At 39.8% G+C, this 24,575-nt stretch overlaps 1 protein-coding gene across 1 annotated transcript; it reads right to left on the bottom strand.

Moving 5' to 3' along the window:
- Positions 1 to 2,728, bottom strand: LOC100579470 (homeobox protein Hox-B7). Its single transcript, XM_004092834.2, is given in 4 exon segments — positions 1 to 254; positions 2,310 to 2,561; positions 2,564 to 2,635; positions 2,638 to 2,728. Coding segments are annotated over 4 exon segments (669 nt in total).
- Between the last annotated feature and the right edge of the window lie 21,847 nt (positions 2,729 to 24,575).

Here is a 24,575-nt window from a genome sequence, read left to right as displayed (position 1 = left end):
TCACTCTTCCTCTTCCTCCTGTGCTTCAGCCTTGTCCTGGCCGGTGGTCCCGGGGCCCGCGGTCTTGTTCTCCTTTTTCCACTTTATGGGCGGGTTCTGAAACCAAGTCTTGAGCAGTCTTTCCGTGAGGCAGAGCGCATGCGCGATCTCCATGCGCCGCCGCAGCGTCAGGTAGGGATTGTAGTGAAATTCTTTCTCCAGCTCCAGGGTCTGGTAGCGGGTGTAGGTCTGGCGGCCTTGTTTGCGGTCGATTCCTGCGCACAGTATTTAGAGGAAAATCAGTGAGTACAGAAAACGCCAAGAGAGTGCCCACCTCCCTCTTAGACCCTGTATGTGATTTGAAGTTGATGGGCAAAGAAGCCCATTTTCCACTAAACCAAATTCTGGCTTTCCATACCCCAGCCTTTACTCCAGCTGCAGTTTCCCCTAATTGCAGAATTTTCTACAGACTTCTCAAGGCAAACATTCCCATTTTCCATCCAAGAAGTCTTTTTCAGCCTAGAGCTTCTGAACCCAGGAAAGTAACCTGCTGGCTCTTAAAGGCTCTGCGGCTAAGGGGTGCAAGTGGGATGGGGGGAGGTTAATTCTCCTTCCACTCTCTGGGATCAAGGACTCTAATCCCCCTCTTTTGAATGCTGATCTGATGGTCTTTCCAGTGGAGACCAACAGAAACCATGCAGGTGACCCTAGAGTGGGGTGCCAGGCCTAGCTTGAGAACGTTTCCCAAGAAGAAAAGCAGACAAAGGGGCCTCAAAGGCCCAGTCCCCCCAACTCATCCCCAGCATGTTGTGGACTGAGAAGGTAAGAATTTGCAGATTTCCTTGGAGCAAAGAGTTGGTCTGACAGCAGTGACCCTCTGATGATTCTTTTCCAGTGGGTGGCTAAGCTCCAGCCAGGGCCAGGCTGTCCTGCCTGCCTGCTTGCCTAGACAGCCCAGCTCTCTGAAGCAATCTTTGGGCCGCCAGGAGGGCACAGGGGAAGAGGAGAGATAGCAGCCTGGGATGGGATGGAACATGGGAGTATCTGGGTGGTGGGGGCTGAAGGGTAGAGGGGAACTTCTGTGTTAGGCCCAGAATCCTGAGGAGACTTGAAAGAGGTGCTGATGTCAGCCCTCCTGGGAAGGAGACAGGGGAGGAGGGGCTAGGGGCCCTAGTTTCAAGTCAGATAAAAGCCAAGCTGAAATGCTTATGAGCAGAAAACGTGGGGCCTTGATAAATCAACTGGAAAGGCAGTTAAGCTATGGAGCAGGTAATGGGGTCTATAACCACCAATACTGATGGTGTGAGAGCTCGGCTCCTTCTGGCCCCTGACTTTCGCTGGGTTGGGTGACTCTGACCATGAGTCTTGGGTCTTCTGGACTTTGGGGCTAGCCCCCAAGTTCGTCTGCTTTGGAACACTGCAGAAAAAGATGTCTGGGTCAGACTTGGCAGGGACCTCATGGAACCTCAGCCTCTTGGGGTTCCTGCAGCAGCTGGCTGGGTGAACTGCACTCTCTAGTTTTGATTTGGCTCCAGAGAGTCCTAGCCCCTCCCACAAGAAGAGAGTCACTTACCTGGAGTGACACCTCCAAACTTGGACAGTTCTTTAGGGTGCCTTGGAGCCCTAGGAAGAGCACCTCACGAAGCCAGCTGCACTCCCATGAAGACAATGCCCCTTTCTAGTTCTCCCACCCAAGTTCACTGGGATCAGGAGGCTCATCTCCCTTGGCTTCAGGCCCCTCCCTCCACCTGCCTCTCTAGCTCTGTGTCCCTGGCTGGGTCCTCTCCTCCCGCCAGGCCTCTAGAGCCCACCTCTAATTGCCCTGATGGGAATAATGGGGGAGCGGGGTTGGCTGGAAAGGAAGGCGCGGGGGAGAATTGCTTAGCGCTATGGCCCCCTCCCCCATACCTTATCCGAGCTGGGGCAGGGGACACACCCAGGGCTGAGATCTTTAGCTGGGAAAGCCGGGGAGACCCTAATGGCTATTCTCTGCAAACACCAGCCTTCCTCCGCAAGACAAACGGCCTTGTCTCCAGCCCGTGCCAGGGCTCCTGATAAAGATTTAAAGCTAAAAGGCTGAGAGGAAGGGTAGGGGCGGGCTGGGGGCTCGCAGCGCCATGGTGTCAGCAAAGAGAGATCCACTGGGAAGCAGAGCGAGCCTGAGGGCACCAGCAAATATGGGGGCGGGGACGGCCTGCTGGGTGCAGCCTTCCAGGACCGACCTCCGGCTGGGAGCACTCTGGACGCGGAAAGGGGCGCCCTGCCGGGAAGGGGGCGCCTCCTGGGTAATGTGCCCCTGGGGCCCGGGACAGCTTGGTGGGCGGTGTTACCTGAGCTTCACATCTAGGTGTAGATCCAGAAGTTACTCTTGGCCTCCAAGTCCGAGCCCCTCTGCTCCTTGGTGCCCGCCGCCTTGGCGGAGTCGCCCAAACACACCCCGGAGAGATTCTGCTCAAAGGACGCGCAGTGCATGTTGAAGGAACTCCGCTCGAGCCTGTAGCAGCGGGGTAGACGCGGCCACGCTCTGGCCCGTCATGCACCCCCGCCGCCGCCGGGGTACAAGCCCTGCATTGAGGCGGCAAGGAAGCGCCCGAACCCGCTCCATAGCCCGGGCGCTGGGGGTTGGAAGCAAACACACAAGAAGTTTGTTGGGGGAGGCTCCCATAGCGAAAACCAAACTTGAGGCTGGATATTTAGGAAAAAAAAGAAAAAAAGAAAATAAAGCATTCGGATAATACAATGAACTCATAATTTGACCAGATAATTTGTAGGCAGGGACGTTTTAGTGTCGGTTTTACGAGATTCCTTGATATATTACAGAATTAGAGTCCAGATTTACACCAAAAAGGACCCCCTTTTTCCTCTCCGGACCACGTGACCCCTGCCCACGTGACGTCCCCTCCGCCAACGGCCGGGCCGCCTCCCCACGGCTCCTGGTAATGTGAAAAAAATTGTGTGGCGTTGGATTTATAAGATATGATCAATAATGAATGGGAAAGCCGAGCCCTGTGGATTGGGGCTGGGGGCTTAAGGGCCGCTGCCGACTCCCGCGGGCTGGAGGCAGCTTGCAGGCGAGATTTGGGGAAGAAGAGATTGAGTGGAAGGGAAAATAAATAACCTCGGGGCGATCCGTATTGTCATCCCCCACCCATCTTCTTCAGCCGGTTACCATGCGAGAGACAAACGCAGGGACTGAATGCACGCAACTGGGAGGGTGGGTGCCTGGGGCAGGCCTGTTCTTTATTAATCCGGGCCAATTCTGCACGGCAAGACCTTTTGGGGAAGTTGGTCCGGTTCTCCCAAGATGAGGAATGAGGCGAGCCTGGATCACGGCTCTGTCTCTCTTGGTGCCCCAGATATGCGGGCGGGGATGCAGCAAGGCTTCCTAGGTGCTCCTAGGGCACAGGATCCAGCCCATGGGCCTTGGACGCTGCAGTTTGTGGTGGCAAAAAAAAAAAAAAAAAGGTTTGAAAGTAAAAGAAAGAAGGGGGTTGGGTGGGTGGAGAGAGAAAAGAAGGGTGGAGGGTGGCCCGGGCGCGCTGCTCTCCCGGTTCCCGGAGGCGGATGCCTCAGTGGAGCGTGACTACCAGAGAAGCAGAGGCAGCGAAGGAAGGAAGGCAGCGAGCCATGGCCTCAGAACAGAGCGAAGGTAGCCAAGTCCCAGACAAGGAGAGGCAGAGAAGAGCGGTCTCCCTTCTCCTCCTGCTCCCCCAACAACAAGAGTCCAAGGGAAAAATAAGTATGCTCAGCAGGCCTGCACTCCACCTTTATGCCTGCCCCCCACCCGCCCCCGACACACACACACCCCCGGGAGGACACACAGCAAAACAAAGAGGGAGGTGGTGGGGGACATAGCCACCAGCCCAGCCACGTGTCTCCAGCATGGCCTGGGCGCCCTGGTCTCCGGGGCCGGGCAGCCTCAGAACGCGAGAGGAGGGGGTTTCTCTTGGCTCCTCTCTCTCGTTTTTCTCTCCTCCAATCAGGCACAGCCGCTTCCCTCACCCCCAGCGCCCCTGGGCCGAGGGACTCGCACCACCTGCCTCCAGCCCCCGCTCCCTCCTCTCTGCGGCCTAGCCTCAGCAGGCGCTGGAGCCCCGTGACAGGCTCCCCACCGGCTCTGCAAGGCACGTGAGAGCAAATGAGGAGAGCTGTCTGGGCCAGTCTCGGGTTCTCGCTTGTAAACTTTATACTAACTCTTCCGCCCTTTTCAGGCGCAGACAACAGAACAAAGTATAGAGGAAAAATAAAATATATAATTAGCCCTCCCTCCCCCCAATAAAGCAATTCACGGATACAGGATACATTCTCTTCACAATAAACCTAAGAACACTTGTAACAATTGCCCACAGTGCGCATGCTAACCTCTTTTGAGTAACACTTAAGACAAAATTGTCAAACCAAAGGTGGAGGAGGAAAAGAGAGAAGCCAGAGAGAAAGCCAGCGAGCTCGGGGGGTGTAGCGGGGAGAAAGGATTGGGAGGGGAAATGAGGACGCAGCGAGAGAGACAGAGAGAGAGGAGACAGAATTACGGCGTGAATAAGCAGTTTCATGTTGTTGGGAGAACTTAGCTGAAATCGGCACCTCAGTCATTACAAAGAAGCATGTTCAAAGGAAAAAAATACCATTGCACAAGGAAGCTTTTTACACGGGGTGGGGAGGGGCACGGGGGGCTCAGCCGGGCCTTGGCCGCTCACCCTCACGGGGCGATGAAGTCCTTGCTTAAATCCTTTTCTTCCCCCCCGGCCCCCAAGAGAAGGGAATGAGATCCACGGTAGCTCGTACACAGAAGGTATTACGAGATACTACCACTAGCGGGGACTGGCCCGGCGGGGGACGCTGCGGTGGGAGGCCCGGCTCCTGGCCCGGCTAGCGAGGCCAGAGCTCTCTCGGGCAGGGGCGCGCCGCGGCGGCGCTGGCGGTTGCGGCCCTGGCAGTCCCAGGTGGAGCCTACTTCTTGTCGCCCTTCTGCGCATCGCCCTCGTCCGCCGCCTCCGGGGCCGCTCCAGCTTCTGTATCTCCAGCTCTTCCTGCTCGCATTTCCTGCTGGGGAACTTGTCTTTTTTGTTCTCTTTTTTCCACTTCCTCCTCCGGTCCTGGAACCAGATTTTGACCTGTCTCTTTGTCAGTCCCAGCGCGTGCGATACCTCGATTTGCCGCTTGCGAGTCAGGTAGGGATTAAATAGGAACTCCTTCTCCAGCTCCAGGGTCTGGTAGCAGCTGTAGGTCTGTCGGCCTCGCCTGCGTCCGGCGGCTTCTGGGAATGGGGGAAAGAGCGAGACAGAGGAAACGGGAGGGGAGGGGAGGGGAGGGGGGACAGAAACGGAGAAGGTTGGAAGATTCGTGAAGGAGCCTAGGAGACCAGTATAATAAGGGCAGGGGACCTTCTACCCCGTGCGGGGGTCGGGGGCGCTAGAAGGCCGCGGTCAGCGGAGAAGGAGGGGCGAGGGGGAGCAGACACCAGTGAATCTAAAGGCAGAAAGGGGAGCCCCCTCCCCTGGTAACCAGCACCAGAATTGGGTAGGAGGTGGTTCAGATCTATTGAAAGTGCCATAAACTTTAGGAGGAAGGATGTGAAGGAGGGGGGAAAATAAGAATAAAAAAGCCGGGTGGGGACGAATGGACCCACCTTGAAAAGCCCCCAGAACCTCTGCCCCAGAAGAAAAGTTTCTTCAGGGTAATTAAACTATAAAGCAATTGAGAAGTGCGAAAGTTGAGCGCCCCCACTCCCACCACCCTCTCTTCACTACCCCCCATAAAACAGTAAAAGGGAAAAAAAGGAGGGGAAGAAGAAGAAAAGTAAGGCAGGGTGAGGGGTTTCTAGATTCAGGAAATGTTTCTAAGCGACCCCCTTCAAGGGAAAGAAAAAAGAAAGAAAGAAGAAAGAAAGATAAAGAAACGGAAAAAGCAGCAGGCGATCGGATGGCAGTATTGGAGTGATAAAAGTGTTGAGAGTAGGACAAATGTAGTTTTTGTCACGTAATGTTTACAATATTACGTGGGGATTCTGTGAAGCATGTCCGTTAGTTTCATTATTTGTAAAATATTTGAAATTAAATCAGTGAAAGATTATTTATTAATGTTTTCTTGCTCATAAAAGTATTACAGGTTTTATCTGTGGAGAATAGAACGGTCTACCAACATATGCTGTGTTTGACATAGATAACACTGTTTTGCCTAGGTATGGACATTAACAGAGTTACGTGAATTTAAGTACTTTTTTCATTGATACTCAACCAAGAGCTGTTTTCCTAAATAAATTTGAAATATACATATGGCTTACCCATGTGACTGATTCTCAGCCAACTATACATTGGCATCAGGAACTGGAACGAACTTGGTGGGTATCTTGAAGAAGGTTCATCTTCCTTCTATATTCATAGAATAAATAGCTTGGTTACATTTCTTCTTAAAACAACAGAATTATTGTACTTATTCACATGCTAAGAGTGTTTTAAGTGGTCTAGAAAGCATTTCTTAATATTCTGTCTTCTTAGTGAATATACATGGTAAAATTTTTGAAACAAAAGCTTGACTTTTCTAAAGGGTCCTTGGATTTTGTCCTTGGTTTGAAAGTAGTTTTAAGAGATCTATTTAAAAGAATCTAAACTGCATTTATTTTGTGAATAGATTACCAATTTCATAACCTTCTCTCCTATCGAAAAGAAAGTTGTTCTTTTTCATTGATGTGGTAGACAGAGGAAGGCTTCTTTAAGTTCTTGTTAAAGTTGTTGCAAATACCAGATGATATGCTCAAAGAACTTTGCTGGTTGTCTTTTTAACTTTCCACCTCTTAATATTTGCTAAATGTAAGTAAAGCTTTCATTAATGATTCTTAAGTTATTGGAGCACAGAAGAGGCTTAGAAAAGATGAAGCAATTTGAGGGGAAGAAAGCAATACTTTTTCTCTCCATCATTCCATCACTTAAATATATTAGAATATGTTTCTATTAACCTTCCAAGGAAAATGTACCTTCTGAACTGTAGTCATAATGTTTTTTTAAAAAATATATGAATTCTTTAAAGTAATTTGTAAGACAGAATTCAAATATGTAAATAGTTCTGTTTTCTTCTATACCTTATTTTTACATATATTTATGTATAAAACTCTTGCATTACACTTAAAATACATAAATGGTGTCAGTGAACATAAATCCCTAAATAAAAGATTGTAAAATATAAGCTGAGTAAATGCTTTCTCCACATTTGAATTCCAGTCTCTATAGTTGGAATTCTAAATTTCTGCCATACTATTAATTTGACAGTAGAGCACACGTCTATCAAAGTCAGAATAGTTGATGTCAGATTCAGATTTACCACATTTTGCTTATGTTTTCTGTGAAGCACATAACAACTTTTGTTCTGTGCTGTCTACTTTAGAGTATTATGAAATATATGTGGGGACATAATGGAGGTTCTAAGCCTGACATTTTCATTATGCATTCATCTTCCTATTCCCCTTCTATCCTCTCTCTCTCTCTCTTTCTTACTATATATCTCTCTCACTCTCTATATATATACACACAGACATATATGATATATGTGTGCATACATGTGTGTATGTGCATATACATGCACATACATAAACACTTATGCCTCAGTCTCAATTTTTATTAAAAAAATTATTGTAATAAAGCTGTGCTCCATTTATAGTTACAAATTTATATAAATATATGTCTTATGTATTGGCTACATAACACAATTAAATGCAAATGCTTTTGAAACTAAAATGAAATTAAATAATTCATTCATTAAGCAAAGGGTTTCTTAATATCTGCTATGTCTTAGCATACAATAAATAACCTTCTTCCTATTTCTAGGCCTCCATTCCCCCAATGCCTTTTTGGGTAGTTGATTCATTTTCTGGTTCGTGCAAATAAACTAGAGTTAGAAAACTAAAATATAATTTTAGATTCTTCATGAATCCAGCCAAGATAGATTATTAGATTTTTTTTCTTTTTCTACAGTGCCTCTGAGGCTAACTTAGGACCATCTAGGGGTAAAAGAAAAGATGATTTCCTGTCATGAAAGTAATTCCTACTTGGACTTAATGACTTACCATAGCACCATTCTTCAACCTTTTCATTTTTTGGCATATTGCAAAATATCTAAATTTTCTAAGGAAATGTCAGGGGTTAGGGAAGACTTCTATTTGTATGGCAGTGAAAAGCGTTTTCTTAGTATAGTAACAGAAAGAAGAAGAGACTAGATGGAAAGGGAAGTGAAGAAAAGCAGTTTAAAAGACAGGAATGGTAAATTATATATGTGTATTTTTATGTCCATTATTAAAAAAATGCAAGAGTGGGACTTACAATCTTTGCTTCAACATGTAAAGAAGTTGGAAGTCATAATTCCTGACTTTACAATAAGAAAAAGCTGAATAAACTGAAAATCAATGACATTTTTTAGGCACATAAGAGACATGGTCTTGGGGCAGACTGCCATGCTGAAATCTAGAGAGATGGGCTAATCCAGAAAGCCACATCAAAGATCTGCTTACTTGAAGCAGAAGCCACTGGAGCCATAAGCTGTAGAGACACTTACAAGGTAATTTTAATAAGTTGCTGGAGCCTATGGAATAACACGAAAGTGAGAAACTCTTGGGGGCTATATTCTTGGTGGGGAGGTCATAGTATTTGTATAGGTTTTACCTCCTGTGGAACTGAGAAATATTCTCTCATAGATATGGAAGGGGGATTTCTCCCACTACAGCCCCCTCTATCTTTCCTTTGTCACCTAAGCTGGGAGAAGTGGGAAGCTAAGAAACACTTGGGACATAACCAGGGACACAGGGCCATGAAAAGACTGAGATTTAACCATCAGATAGTAGAATCTTTCCCATTCTCCACAGGTTACCACTACATCAACAAGGCTCTAGTATAATAACAACAAATTACAGCTGAAAGAGCTTTAAGACAGACTTAAAGAAATGGAGACAAATATACCATGGTCAAAAGAAAGCTGAAGTATCTATTATGATTTTAGACAAAACAGACATAAGAACAAGGAAAATTACCAGAAATAGGAGAGACACTGCTTAATAATAAAGGGATAAATTTTCCAAGGAGACCCAACAATCCTAAACATGCCTGTACCTAACAACAGTGTATCAAAATATGTGATAAGAAACGTGACAGAACTGAAAGGAGAAATAGACAAATTCACTATTATAATTTGAATCTTTCATACTCCTCCCTCAGTAACTGATACATAAAGCAGACAAAACTCATTAGCAATATACTTGACCCAAATAGCAGTATCAATCAACTTCATCTAATTGATCTTTATGGGATATAAAACAACAGCAGGGTACACATTTTTCTCAAGCTCACATGAAATATTCACCAAGGCACATCATATTCTGTGCCCATAACAGACCGGAACACAATGTAGAAAGGGAAAGTGATAGAGGAGAAAATTTCTCTCAAAATAATTTTGGCAGAAATCAAAATTATAGGTAGGAGGAGCAAAGAATAAAGCTAGAAAAAGAGTGAAAGTAAATAATAGCTACCTCTTACTGAGCTTTTACTGTATATAGGCCGGTTCTGTTCCCACCTCATTACATATATAACTTCATTTAATCATCATCCACTCTCATCTGGGCTTTTGTCATCATTTGCAGATGAGGAAATTAAGACTCAAAGAATTTGAGTAATTTGTAAGTGACAGAGCCAAGATTTAAAGCCAGAGACCTAACATTAAGCAAGACTTGACTTTGTTGACTCTTTAAATATGGAGTCAAGGCTACCTTTTGTGAAGCTGGGTTGGATGGCTTAAATCTGGAATTGATTTATTCATGATTAAGAGTTTTAGAGAGCGACCAGTGCCTGGCTGAGTATTTTCATTTTCTCAGGTCCTATTTCTCATCAGTCTCAAGCTTCCCTACTTCCAGCCAACTATTCTTGGCTCTCATCTTCCTACTAATAAATCTTGTTTTCCTCTGCAGATCAATTTATTGCTGCTAGGATATTTTCATCAAATATCCCACATTGATCACTTCATATTATTTAAAATATGTATGTGAAAAGCCTATTATAAGATTGGTGACTTTGCAATAGAAGTCACAAGTACATATTATTCTTGGGTAATGGGATGAGGACTGGGAGAGAAGATAGAGAAGATTGTTAAAATCAGACAGCATCTTTTTCTCTCCTAAATTGTGAAATAATATTTTTCAAAGAAAAGATATATTGTGGTACATTCGTGCTTCATAAGGGCAAGTAATATATCTTATTCAGCTTCATTTCCTCCAGCTTGGGTCTTCATAAATAGAAGTTTGTTTTTTTGTTTTGTTTTGTTTTTGAGAAGGAGTCTCGCTCTGTCGCCAGGCTGGAGCGCAGTGGCGCAATCTCGGCTCACTGCAAGCTCCGCCTCCCAGGTTCACGCCATTCTCCTGCCTCAGCCTTCCAAGTAGCTAGGACTACAGGCGCCCGCCACCACGCCTGGCTAATTTTTTTTTTTTTTTTTTTTTTTTTTTTTGTATTTTTAGTAGAGACGGAGTTTCACTGTGTTAGCCAGGATGATCTCGATCTGACCTCGTGATCCGCCCGCCTCGGCCTCCCAAAGTGCTGGGATTACAGGCGTGACCTACCGTGCCCGGCCTAGAAGTTGTTTTAATGAATGTTAGATGAATTGTAATCCTTAATAATTATTTAAAATAGTAAAATAATTATTAATTATTTTAAATAGTAAAACATGCCTCAAGTTTTAGGAAAAGCTCTTAAATATATTATAAATATATTGTGTATAAAATTAAGCATATTTTATACAAAAAACGCAGTATGCTGTACATACAGAACATAAAAATGTAACTCTAATGTATCATAAATTTGGTCTGAAGCTAACAAGCCAGCTATAAAAAGCATATCTAATTTCTTGTTCCTTTAAATTTAAAAGAGCTTGTTACAAGGGTTAAGATGAACTAAGTTTCTATAAAAGGCTGACCTTGGAACTTTGACTTATACTTTCCTTTGATCTCAGTATATGTCCCTTAACAAACAAAAAATCATTTCATTTCTTGGTCTAGAGCTGAGCTCTTCAGAATAAACAGTCTAGTTTATTCTGTGCAATTTAATGCACAGTGTTAAACTGGTAAACCAGCCCATCAGTAGTAGCACTTGAAATGTTGTTCTAGATTAAATATCTTCAGATAAACCAAATGAAGAAAATTATGGATTTCCTATATGACCACACATATTAAATTCCAGGGTGTTACCATGAAAGGAACTTTTTCTTGGATTCTGATTTCCATCCTTCATGATCAAACAAGTATTTTGTCAGTTAAAAATTTAAATACGCCGTCTTACAATGGATGAGTGCTACAATATGACTCAGTGCAGAAATTACTCTTTAATCACAGGGTTGAAATACTAGAATGTGTTAAGATACATTGGAATGTCACTACAGCAGTTATATAATTATCCTTTAAATGTTTTCTTTTGAGTCTCTTGTATTATTATAGTTAGATTATGTAGTGTAGTTATTTGTGTATGTGAAACAATAGAACTGTGCTGTACTAAGTTCTGAAGTATGCACGTGTGTGTGTTTGTGATAGTGTGTGGGCTGTGAATAACACTTTGTCTAATATACGAGTATTCTAATATATGTTAAAAGGTCTCTTTATTTTCACGAATTGGTTTAAGAACGGGTGGTCTGAGCTATTCAACTAAGTAGACTGGTTATTTGACTTTGAGTATCTTGATTGTTTTCCTGTTGTATCAACCAATTGTTTTGATTCCACATACAGTTAATTTCTTTTTTTCCTTCCTTCCTTCCTCTTTATGACTGAGGATAACATTACTCACTATCTTTACTTCAAACAAAAAACTTTGAGTGGTTGTATAGCTTAGAGTCATTTACTAGTGACCTTTATTAATCATTCCATGCCTCAGTTTCCTCATTTAGAACCAACCTTGCCATTAAACATATTAAAGTTCTCAATATATTGAGAACCCATTCAAAGGAGTTTCATTACAAGGATTATATTCCTTTAGGAATCTTTCAGTTCTCTGTTTATATTTTTTCAGTAAATAGTTGTGTGGTTTTTTTTTTTTGTAAACTTTTCCAGGTTTTATTTTTTTTAAAAAAATTAATATTTGGTTGCTAGAGTGATTCTTTTGTTTTATATTATTTAATAGTACTATTATGGAATTATTACTACTTCCCCAAATCCCGCTCCCTTCCCACTCCCACAGATCAGTGAAGGTAAACTTTTGGAAGATTTATCACTTGAGGAATCACGTTTCAGCTACTGTACCTCCTAGCTGGATTATGAAGGTGTTAAATTCATAATTCTGTTACTAATGCTTCCCTCCTTCATAACCATAATAATGTGCTTTCATTAGGAACTATCCTAAAATATATCATGTAAAGGCCCTTGTTACTCTATACCTCCCACACTGTCACTTCCTTGGGTACCCTTAATTCTTTGAAGCTTGAATCATACTTTGTATACATAGTTCATCCATGTCCAGCCTTTTAATAATCTTTCTCATTGTGGCATAAAGATTGATGTACTAGTAGGAAAAAAGTTCCATTTCCCTTAATGTTTCCTAGATCCACAATTCTGTGAAACTTTTCAGTGTAGGTCACCAAGTCCACTTTTACAGATTTTCTGACTTCACAACTTGCTCTCAGATACCATATTCAAAATTTCATTATCGTCAGGAAATATATGTCCTTTAAATCACCAAACTGTTCAGTTGTAGTTGTTCTCAATAGCCTTGTCAATTTCATTCAATAGCCTGGTCAATAAGGGAAATTGTAGATTTTCCTTATTCTTAATAAATTTAGTAATTATACGTTCCTCAATTTCACTCAATAGCCTGGTCAATAAGGGAAATTGTAGATTTCCCTTATTCTTAATAAATTTAGTAATTATACTTTCCTCCTAACACCCTCTGCTATGACTGTAAAATCACTGTTTATAACTGACAAAATATGCTAAACTCAGTTTCCTGATGTACTCAACTCCTCTGGATTTTGACATTCCTTCATTTCAGCCACCCAGTGGCAATGCCAATTCTTCAGAAGTGTCATCTCTGAGAAATTCTTCACCTCTGATTTGACAGTCTCAAAGATAGACAAGGACTGCCTCTCCACTTTTTTGACAAGTAACAAACACTGAACTGACAACTGATAAATTTGAACCTGAATTTGGTCCTCCTATATATTCTTTATTTGTCCACTTCTGTTCCTAGGTTAGAGATGAAGATAATTTGTTTCCACACTGCCCAGTTAGTATCTGAGATGGCCTGACTCTTAGCATTCAAAAGTCTCATTTTGCTAACATCATTCTACATGGGTAGCAGGTAACTTTTGGTCTGTGTCTCTTGTGGAAAATCCACAGAACAAGAATAGTTGTGTCACTTATTTATTAAAAAATAGGCCAGGTGCGGTGGCTCATGCCTGTAATTCTTACACTTTGGGAGGCAGAGGCTGTTGGATCTCTTGAGCTCAAGAGTTTGAGACCAGCCCGAGCAACATGGTGAAACTCCAACTCTACCAGAAATATAAAAACTTAGCTGGGTATGGTGGCCGATGCCTGTGTGGTCTCAGCTACTTGGGAAGCTGAGGCAGGAGAATCGCTTGAACCTGGGAGGTGGAGGTTGCAGTGAGCTGAGATCGTGCCACTGCATTCCAGCCTGGGCCACAGGGCAAGTCTGAGTCTCAAAACAAAGCAACACAATAAGTAGTAAGCACTTATTACAGACTACTAGATTTATTCACTATTAACAAATATATATATATGAGTGCGCACATTATAGTGCCATATGTAATATGTATGAATTACAATACCAAAAATTTAATGAAAATTCCACTTATTTATTACTCTGATCCTTAGTATACTGTTTCAGATAATATGTCTCTTATGATCCATTTTAAGCTGTTTCAGATTCCAGCCTTTCTTGATTGTTTCTTTGCTAATGACCACTTACTGTCCCAATTGGACTGTTCACTCCTTCTCTAGGAGATAAAATTAGAGTATTTTCTCTTTGCACTTAGCTAACAGCTTAACTTTCCTTAATTGAAGTAATCCCTGCAGTGGGTAGACAGTGGAAGTATTATTTGTTTAGTTTATGCCTCAAACATGTTAGCCATTTTTCTTTTAAAATAATATCATAATGAAAAGAAATACTTTAAATAACATTATATCAGCCCAATAAATACATATGTTTATATTTCTGCAGCAACATGTTTCAAGATCAAAACATAAACATTAAATATTTACTAAATATAATAAATATATTTATTAATTACATTAAGTATATTTGCATATAATTAAGGTAAAATGCAATTATATATGTGACAGATATCAAAATTAAAATAAAAAAATAAAAAGACAATTTATTTTCCCATATAAAAATCCGCATCTTTTTAAGGGTAATACACAGAATTTGCATGTAGTATTTCTGTCTCAATCTCATTGAACAAAACTTATCAGCAAAGCAGGCTTTCAATATAGGCTTTATTCTAGGCATCCATGTACTTGACTTGAAATAGGAAGTTCTATGAGTAAGGACTAAAGTGTTAACGGAGATTAGGAGGCAACCAGCAGTGTCTGCCTCTGATATTCATGAGATTTCTTTAGTCATATTCCAAAAACACTTGGTTGACATGCCACCGCATGTTTGATCCAGAGCATATAAAAATGAATGAAATATGGCCTTCACCTGGAAGATTAGAAGCAATTTGTTGTGAAAGGGGGTGATAGAGCAGTGAAAACTCAGGAATGGAAATGATTAATTCAGTTTGGGGTGGGGAAGGGAAACAAAGCATTTCAGAGAAGATCAGGCACTTGTAAATGATTTTGAGTTTAATTAAGAATTTTTCAGGTGACGTATAGGGTAAGATATTCTAGGTAGTCCAATACACAAGAAAACAAGCTCTATTGTGAAATGGCACAATCTAGAGAGCAGGCACAATTCCACAGTGGCAATCTGTGGAGTCTTCAGAGGGAATGTGGTAGGAGATAGGTCTATAGAGGCAGCTTGTGGTGTGATGTAAAGGGCCATGTATGCTTGAATTTCAACTTATGGACCAGGGTCTTGCGACCTAGGATCCATAGGCCATATCTGGCCTGCTGTCTCTTTTTGGATATAGTTTTGTTGGAACACAGTCACATCCAGTTGTTTACTTTATGTATCTATGGCTGCCTTACTGCTGCAATGGCAGAGTTGAGTGGTTGTGACGGAGACGGTATGACCCACAAAGCCCAAAATACTTTCTATCTGGCCCTTCACAGAAAAAAAAAATGCCATTCCCCTCATCTGTCTCATCAATTGTTCTTGGAAGCTTTAAAGCAGTAGGCATTCATTAATGGGAGTTCTTTTTAAAAAGTGTGGAGTAACAGCTCATTTATTTTGAATATCTTCATAGTTTTTTTGTTGTTGTTTTGCTCTTCTAATTTTTAATATGGACTATGCTTAGAAAATAGAATGTAAAAGAATCAGAAGAATATGCAATATAAAGTTTATTTACCACCAGTATAGAAAGCAAACTAAAAAATGATTAAAGAGTTTCCCAAAAAGGTATTAAAGAATTTGCTTAAGAAGGGAAAGGAGGACCACACTTTTACAGTGAAAGCATGGATAGGCTTTGATTGCTATTCTAATTAGTTTTTGAGGCTGTCTTTCACAGTCTTTCACTTAGAACTTATCACAGTAACATTACTTATTGGGAATTATACTGGCTGTGTTCACTGTCACGCCAACACAATAGGAAGTGCTACAGTACACCAGTCTGGGCCATGACAACTACTGAACAACCACAGAGAACATCTGGGTTAGCTCACCATTTCTAGACTTGGAAATTTGTCAGTTTTAAGAATGACTTCTTTTCAAAGCCAAGTCATCCTAGGTTTTCTTAAACTTGAAGTTTTTAAGTGCTCTTCATGAAGTTGTCATACAGTATGAATACACAATGAGCGTCATTCATTAACTCTACATTAATCTGACATTGTACTTCACATAATTACTGCCTACTGTATTACCTTTGTCCTTTGTAAGCTTTAATTTCACATGTCAACAGCAATCACTTTGGAGTGTTATATTTGTAGATACAGAAAAAGTCTTGCCATGGCAAATATGTACTTGAAAAGCAATGCCTTAAGCCATAAACTCTTGCACTTTTGTTTGCCTCACAGCTTATTGTAGGGTTTTTATTTTATTTTATTTTTTATAATTTCAACTTTTAGACTCAGGGGTACAGGTGCCGGTTTATTACATGAGTATATTGCAGGATGCTAAGGTTTGTGATACGAATGATCCTGTCCCCAAGATAGTGGGCATAGTACCCAACAGTTAGTCAACCTTTGTCCCCCTCTCTCCCTCCCCACTCTGGGAGTTCCCAGTGTCTATTGTTATCAACTTTATGTCCATGAATACCCAGTGTTTAGGTCCTACTTACAAGTGAGAACGCGGAGTATTTGGTTTTGTTCCTGCATTGATTTGATTAGGATGATGGCCTCCAGCTGCATCTATGTTGCTGCAAAGGACGTGATTTCATTCATTTTAAGGCTGCATTGTATTCCATGGTGTATGTGTACCACATCTTATTTATCCAGTCTACCGGTGATGAACACCTAGGTTGATTCCATGTCTTTGCTACTGGGAATCGAGCTGTGATGAAGATACGAGTGCATTTATCTTTTTGGTAGAATGATTTATTTTCTTTTGGATATATACTCAGTAATGGGATTGTTGGGTCAAATGGGGGTTCTGTTTTCAGTTCTTTGAGAAATCTCCAAACTGCTTTCCACAGTAGCTGACCTAATTTACATTCCCACCAACAGTATGTAAGCATTCCTTTTTCTCCACAGCCTTGCCAGCATCTGTTGTTTTTGACTTTTTAATAATAGCCATTCTGACTATTGTGAGATGGTATCTCATTGTGGTTTCGATTTGCATTTCTCTGATGATTAGTGATGTAGAATATTTTCTCATGTTTATTGGCCAATTGTATGTCTTCTTTAGAGAAATATCTGTTCATGCCCTTTGCCCACTTTTTATGGAATTATGTGTTTTTTGCTTTTTGAACTGTTTAAATTTTTTATACATTCTTGTTATTAGACCTTTGTTAGATGCATAGTTTGCAAATATTTTCTCCCGTTCTGTAGGTTGTCTGTTTCCTCTATTGATAGTTTATTTTGCTGTGCAAAAGCTCCTTAGTTTAATTAGGTATTATAGGGTCTTATAAGCTTGAGTTTTACTTGTATAATTTTTCCTGTTACACTGTTGTAAATAAGACTATTTGCTATTTTATTAATGAAATATAAAGCACTGTGATCTGTTATTAAATAAGCAGATTCTGTTAGAACTTCCATATTTTTCACAATAATTTAATTTCCTATCAATTCCTTAGATTTTACATGACAGCCATACTCTAGAACTATTTATTTTGCATATTGAAGATGTAAGCTAATTTGATGCCTTCAGATGCAGGCCTGAGTCTTTCTGTTTTCAGTGGAACTCTGCTTTATTAAAAATCATTTTGAATAAATCCCTTCAAGACTTACTCTAAAAGCACTACTTCATAGTTAAAACATGAAATACAAGCTGGAAAATCGGAAAAGGGGATATTATTATGAATATGTAAAGAATTCATAAATATAAAAATGTATATCTCAATTGAAATTAAACAAAAATGTAGACAATCAATTCACAATGTAGATATAAGTAGCTAATATAAATATGTGTAGAGATGCATAACTTCTCTGGAATAAAAGAAATACAAATTAAAAGCACAGTGTCATATTTATATTTTTACTTATTTCATTGTAAAGGTGAGTGAAACATATTAGCTACAGTAGTAGCTAGGGAAAATAAAAGCATAAACACTAATCTACCATTTATAAGAGCATAATTTTTAGTCTTTCTGAAGGAGTATTTGACAATATGTACTACATCTTAAATGTTATACTATTTACAAACCTGTTTTAGTAATTTTGCAGGAATTTATGTTAAGGAAATAGTAGATCAAGGGCATAAAGATGCATGCATAAATTTGCTCATCATAGCATTGTTGATACTGTGAATAAACTAGAAACAACCAAGGTTATCATCTGCTGGGAGTTGGCAAAATGCTGTAGGGTACACTCATAAAACGGATATTATTCAGCTACTATAAATGACAAGTAAAAGTACAATGTAGTTTCCTTTTCAAGTACTCTTCCCTTTGCTTCCATCACAGCATACTTTGGGTTTTCTTCTAATGCCTCTAGATTTTGCTTATCTTTGAAGGCTTGTTATCCTCTAACTGGCATTGAAATTTGGGATATCACAAAGTTCTACCCAACTCACTTCCTTTCTCAAGCTTTCTCCTTCAATTATACTTTTTCAAACTGTGGGTTTTGATAGAATCTTGAGACATTAAATCAATACAATGGGTAATAATCAAAATTTTTAAAATGTATTGCAAAGAAAATAGCATGAGCAAGGGTACAGAAATGGTGGTGTATTTGAAGAATGTCATGAACTTCTGGAAAACTGCATTATTTTCATTTGCACATATTCTAGGACTTGAGCCTGGCAGGGAAAGTCATGGAGAGCATTGTATGCTGTGAGAAATGGATAGCATTTGGTCTTGGAAATGATGAAGAAACACTGATATTTTAAGGTAGATTTTATTGAAGAATGTAATGTACTCAATATCTTTATAAGCAGGAAGAACAGTGAATATTCTGCTTATTGGAAATGTATATAAGACATTCTAACATATCCTTAGCCTAAGGTGATATCCCGGCTCATCAATCATCTCCACAAAGACTGAACTTATATCAATAGTCTATTAGGGCCTATTATAGTAGCTAGTCATCATAATATTAATCTTTGCACTTTTAGAGATGTTGCAGTGATAACAGTTATCTGTGTCTTTACTATTAAGGCAATATCCAAGAGCATGTGTGTCTGAGTCACAGAGAAGAATAAGGCTTATCTAATATTGTACAATTATAAGGTGTAATGCTGGAGCCAGAGCATCAAATTACTATAATAATCCTCATGTCCTTGGGATTCAATAAAATCTGATGTTACCTTTTAAAATAATTACTATTTTAGACTGGTTACAGACTCTGTACTTGGATTCCACATCTTTCTTGAAGCTGTCTTCAGAAATCCCATAAAAGTTAGTATTTCATTATGCATCCAGAAATGTTGATCTATGCTCATAGCCAAGGTCCACTGCAGGGATGAGGAAAGCATTCTGAATTTAAAAACAAAAACTTATCTGAAAGGCCTATATAAATTTTTTCCCAAGATATTTTTCATAGAAGTAAATTTAGCTATGACTAAGCAGTGCATAAATAAAGTAGGTCAGTATATAATTGTCTTATTTTCTCATAAAAATGACAGTATTTCCATAAATTCTAAAATGCATTAAACACACGCTGACTTATTAAGCATAATATTCTGTTATCAAACACACACCTTCTACCTATTCTTGATGGTTCAGAGTAAATATTGTAGTTATGCAAATCATAATAATTCCCTAAATCTCTGTAATGTATTATAGTACACAGGCATATGTTATATTATTTGAATATTGTTTAATTATATGTTTACGTTACGGGGTTCTTAAAATAGTTGAAGTTACATGACCTGACATTTAACAACCCCATCCTGCCAACATTTTGGGGTCTTGAATACTCTTTTTAATCTTTCTTTCTGCCTTTCACATCTTACAAGATTTTAATTTTCTCTTACTGCTGCAGGCAATGTGGCTCCCTCAAATAATGCTCTTTTCCTTGTAAGAAAAAGATTATGACTTTCGTGTGTAGAAGAGAAGGGCATTTTACTAACATGTCAGTCTGAAGTGTCATCTGATTCTTTCAGCCTTGTTGGTCTGATTGCCTCTCACATTACCTTTCTTTGTTTTGGAGGTATCCAGAGCTTGATTCTTAAGAAAAAACAGAAAAAAGAAGGCATAGGGGACAGGAAGGAGTCCATAGCCTGAGAAAGGGAAATGTGAAGATTAGACACAGTTTGACCCAATTGGTTATTGTTTTATTATATATGTATATACAAAGTCTGACTCAAAAGAAAAAACAGAGGACAAAGGGGCAGGCGAATTCTCGGAGCAAGAGAAATGGAAGTAGGAGGGTTATACAAGGTTGGATCCTTTAAAAAGTCAATCATACAGAAAACGAGAAACCAAACAATCAATGAAGGAACAAGATAATAAAGAGCAATCTTATCTCCATTTACATTTTGTGAAGACCATTATTAATAATGTTTTCTTTTTTATGTGTATAAGTTTATAATATTTAAACTCCTCCCTATTTTCCTTTTATTGCTTGCTGCCAGTGCCTGTCTTCCTAGTGACCTTTAGAAGAGGATCCATGAGCAGAGAAAGACTAATGGAAGTATGCCCAGATAGTGGCAGCAAGGATGAGCCTCTGGAGGCCATTCTTTGGATTCAGAGAAAAAGAGCTGGAGGAGAGGTGACCTAGAAACTAAACTAAGATCCAGAAGTGAACCCAGACAATTAAATCTCACAGTGGTCCCTGGGTGATTTCCTATCAGCAGTCCTGTTATTTCAAGCCACTTAAGCGGGAAAGCAGACCTTACTGTAGTACATTCCTATGTTGAGGAAGAGAATTTCCAGCACACAAGAAGGCAGAAATACTAAAATATTTTACAGAAGAGTCATCATAGCCACTTTAGAATCCATTTACGTTTTATTATATCCTACTTGTTATTTTGTTTTTGTTTTTTGTTTTCCCTACCAAGAGAATGGTCTCAAGTTTAATGTTGAATTAACACTTGGAATAACCAATGCATGTTCTTACCTTATTGTGCTAATGTTGGACACCTCACTATATCGTTTTAATTGTTTGTTCAGTCTTGCCAAGGATATCATTGAGGTAATGGTGAAAGTGCCTATAAAACACCTGACGACATGCACTAGGTGTTCTTTAATATGAGTGGTCTGCTTGCAAATAAAACACACTGTGTTAGGCACAGTGAAAACTATTAAGATCAATTAAAACATAGTCTATCCCTTAGAAATATCTCAGTCTAATAGGGAAAATAATATAGGCATATAATCATAGTTAAAATGGAAAAATATTAGATGAGACTCTGATACAGTCTTTTTGCTTTGATTTTGAAATGACCACCCATTGCCTACTCCCAGTTTCCTACTAGCAGTCCAAAGGAATTTCCCTTATCTTCTTTATCTGGCCGGGTCAACTTCTAATACAGGTGACTTGGCCTAGAAAGCCTGCTGACTCTCCATTTTCAGACGTTCTGACATGCTCCCATTTGGATCAGATGAGTTTGGCTTTCTATAATTGAGTCAGACAGCTTAGATGAGAGTTGGAGACTGTAATCCCAATTTTTGGAAAAGTCAATGGTTGCATATTTCCAGATGTAGATAATCCTCTATAGTATATACCTCAATCATAAATTTATTTATTTATTTATTTTAGAATTTGAACAGCAGGGGTGGGGGCAGCTTGAAAGAGTCTTATTTTAACTTTTTTTTTTTCTTGGGACAGGGTCTTACTGTGGTGCCCAGGTTGGAGGGCAGTGGGGAAATCTCTGTTCACTGCAACCTCCATCTCCTGGGGTCAAGGGATTCTCCCACCTCAGCCTCCTGGGTAACTGGGACTGTGGGTGCATGCTACCACACACAGCTTAATTTATATTTTTTGTAGAGATGGGGTTTAGCCATGTTGCCCAGGCTGTTTCGAACTCCTGGGCTCAAGTGATCCACCGCCTTGGCCTCCCCAAGTGCTGGGATTACAGGTGTAAGCCACCTCACCAGGCCATGTTTCAATACCAGGCCATCTTGTTTAAAAATCAGTTTTAGTAGTTTTATCTCACCATATTCAGTATTTTAAATCATTCATTTATTTGATCATCAGGAAAAATATTGACAGGTAAAAAGTTGATACAATTTTATATCAAATTATACCATATAACTATTATATCAATTATATATAATAATTTTATATGGGATATATAAATGAATTTATATAGAGAAATAAATTTAGAGCAAATTACTAACATATTCTTTTATACATAAATGTTTCAGTATGTATTTTCTAAGAACAAGAACATCCTTTTACATAATTCTTAAATTATAAATATAACATATATAAATAATTACATATTAAAGTAAATTAAAATTGTAACTTAACATTTAATATTATGTGTAATTAAACTATGTAATTATAAAGATTAAGAAGTTTAACCTACAGTGTATATATAAATTTTATTGGTTTTCTCTATAATGTGTTTTATAGCTGTTTTCTTCCGATATCCACAATCCAATCCAGAATCATGTATTGCATTTAGTTATCACTGTTCTTTATTTTACCTTAGTCTGGAACATACCCTCAGCTTTCTAGACCTTTATATTTTTGGTATTATGAAGAATATTTGATATTCTTCATAATATTTGATATTTTGTTCCATTAGCACAATCTCTAGTCCAGTCCCATTTAGAGTCAGAATTCCAAATATCTTCTAAATTAAACCCCGTCCTCTTATCCAGCTCAAGCCTACTTTGGACTGGATACCTATCATGGTAAAGGAAGAGGAAGACAATGTCAGATAATTTTCTGTTCCTTCCCTCTTTTGTACTTTATCCCTCCCCTCACTGCTGCTGCTTTGTCAACTAACTCTTGTTTCTGACCTCCCTAGGGTTGGCAGAGGGGAGAGGCAGAAGGGAGGGAAAGCCACACATCACTGTCGTTGCAGTGGCTGGCATTGCTCATCTCTGAGTTTACTAAGTTCAAAGAATACTCTAATGGAGCATCTCCACGGCCTTCAGAGATTCCTCACAAGAGCTTCTGCTTGCAGCAGTCTCTCTCCTCTTGCTGGCCTCTTATGACATATTCTCAGCTTCTGACTGTGATGGGTGCATATCCATCTTCTCTCTGCTGATGTTTTCTTGCTCCCAGATGAAGCTATCTCAGTCCATCAGCATACTGCATGGCCAGTATTCACTCGGTCCACAGGAAACAAACATCTTTTGCTCTGTTGTCTTTGAAAGCACAGCTGCCTTCTAATATGGCTGTTTCTTTTCCCTCTACAGCCAAGCAGGCAGTTCCATTAAGTTTGTCTTAAAATCTTTGGGGGTTATGAGTCAGGAACCTATTGTGCAAACTGTGGGGGTCACAAATCAAGTTTTCTGAATTTTGTATTGATCGTCTCTCTTACCTGACTGGAGGGGAAGGAAAGCAATCTTCCCTCCACTCCCCCAAGGAGATCAGAAAAAAAAATACCATGCCATCATTTTGACTACACCATGCCATCGTTTTGACTACCGTGCCACCAAAGAGTGGTTTAATATTTCTAACATTTGTCTTTTCTTACCTTTTTCTGTTTTTTTTAACAACACCTGATTTTGCCAAATCATTTGCTCATCTTACTTGGTGGGCAAACATTTCTATTTGGAATGTAAGAGTATGTGCCCTGTTATTTTGGTTTCCCCTTTTTGGGCCTTCTGCAAAAACTGAGACAGAGGCCCTTGAAACATCCAGGATAATGATGAAGTCTAACAAGTCCAATTAAGTTAAAACCTTTCCAGCTTCTGTCCTCCTATAGAGAAAAACAAACGAAGACAAAGTTTAATTTCTAGAGGGAGATTTTGTGCACAAGCAGGACTAAATCTAATAATCCCAATAGTCTGGCATATGGCATATGTGGATATTCAGTGAGAATGCAAAAATCATCCTGCAAGCTTTTCTGTATTTATTTTTGGGGATTGATTACAATCTGTATAGTGCAGTGACTTCTCTACATGGATTACAGGAGACTGTTGTATCAGTCCACAGTTCTTGGAATAGTCATACTTCTGAGCAACTGATTTTTTTAAACTTATGGACACTGAAATTGTTTTTCACTTGTGATGACTGATAGATCTGCTGGAGCTGAGATGGTTTTTCACTTCTAGAAAATGTGCAAAACTGCAAGATGCATGTTTGATTTACAGTTTCAACCCAGGCTATTATATTTTACTTTTTTTCATTTTTCTTTCTTCCAATGTTCTCACTTTTTTCTTCACTTGTATACTCATATTTAAAAAATGATTTTTGGGGAAAAAGTAATGTATAAGTAAATAACTTTATTGGAAAGACAGCTATTAACACTTTCTTTTGTATTGGAGAAGGATACATGCAGTTTCTACATTTAGGGATAGAATGGGATATTTTTAAAGTATGTAAAAGGCTAAGTGTTCTTATATGTGCCTTTATAGTGGTTGGGGAATCATTTAAAAATAAAGCAACACAAATTGATAATTGTTAGGGGATTGTCATGTGTTTTTTTAAGATGAGAAGTTCCAGAGAAACAAGCCTTATTTCCTTTTCATGGTATTAAACAGCTTATGCCAACAGTTTATACAGAGCTACAACCATCACTGCAGCTGACCCTGAAAATGGAAAGTGAGGGCCATCCATTAAGAGGTCCACAACTGAACTGAGTCTATGATGTGCAATGTAGTGGAGCAGAAATGATACTTGCTGCACATTTAGTTGAGCCTAGGAGAGCAGGGCCCTCCATAGACACTAGTTTGAACATTGCTAGGTTTAAAATGGTTTAAATATAAGATGGAAATCTACACACTATTAGTGTTTGCATATTTTTTATTTG

This window comes from Nomascus leucogenys, chromosome 17 (assembly GCF_006542625.1).
Source record: "Nomascus leucogenys isolate Asia chromosome 17, Asia_NLE_v1, whole genome shotgun sequence".
NCBI lineage: Eukaryota > Metazoa > Chordata > Mammalia > Primates > Hylobatidae > Nomascus > Nomascus leucogenys.
The sequence above is the reverse complement of the archived record's forward strand: the minus strand, read 5'-3'. Positions and strand labels throughout refer to the sequence as shown.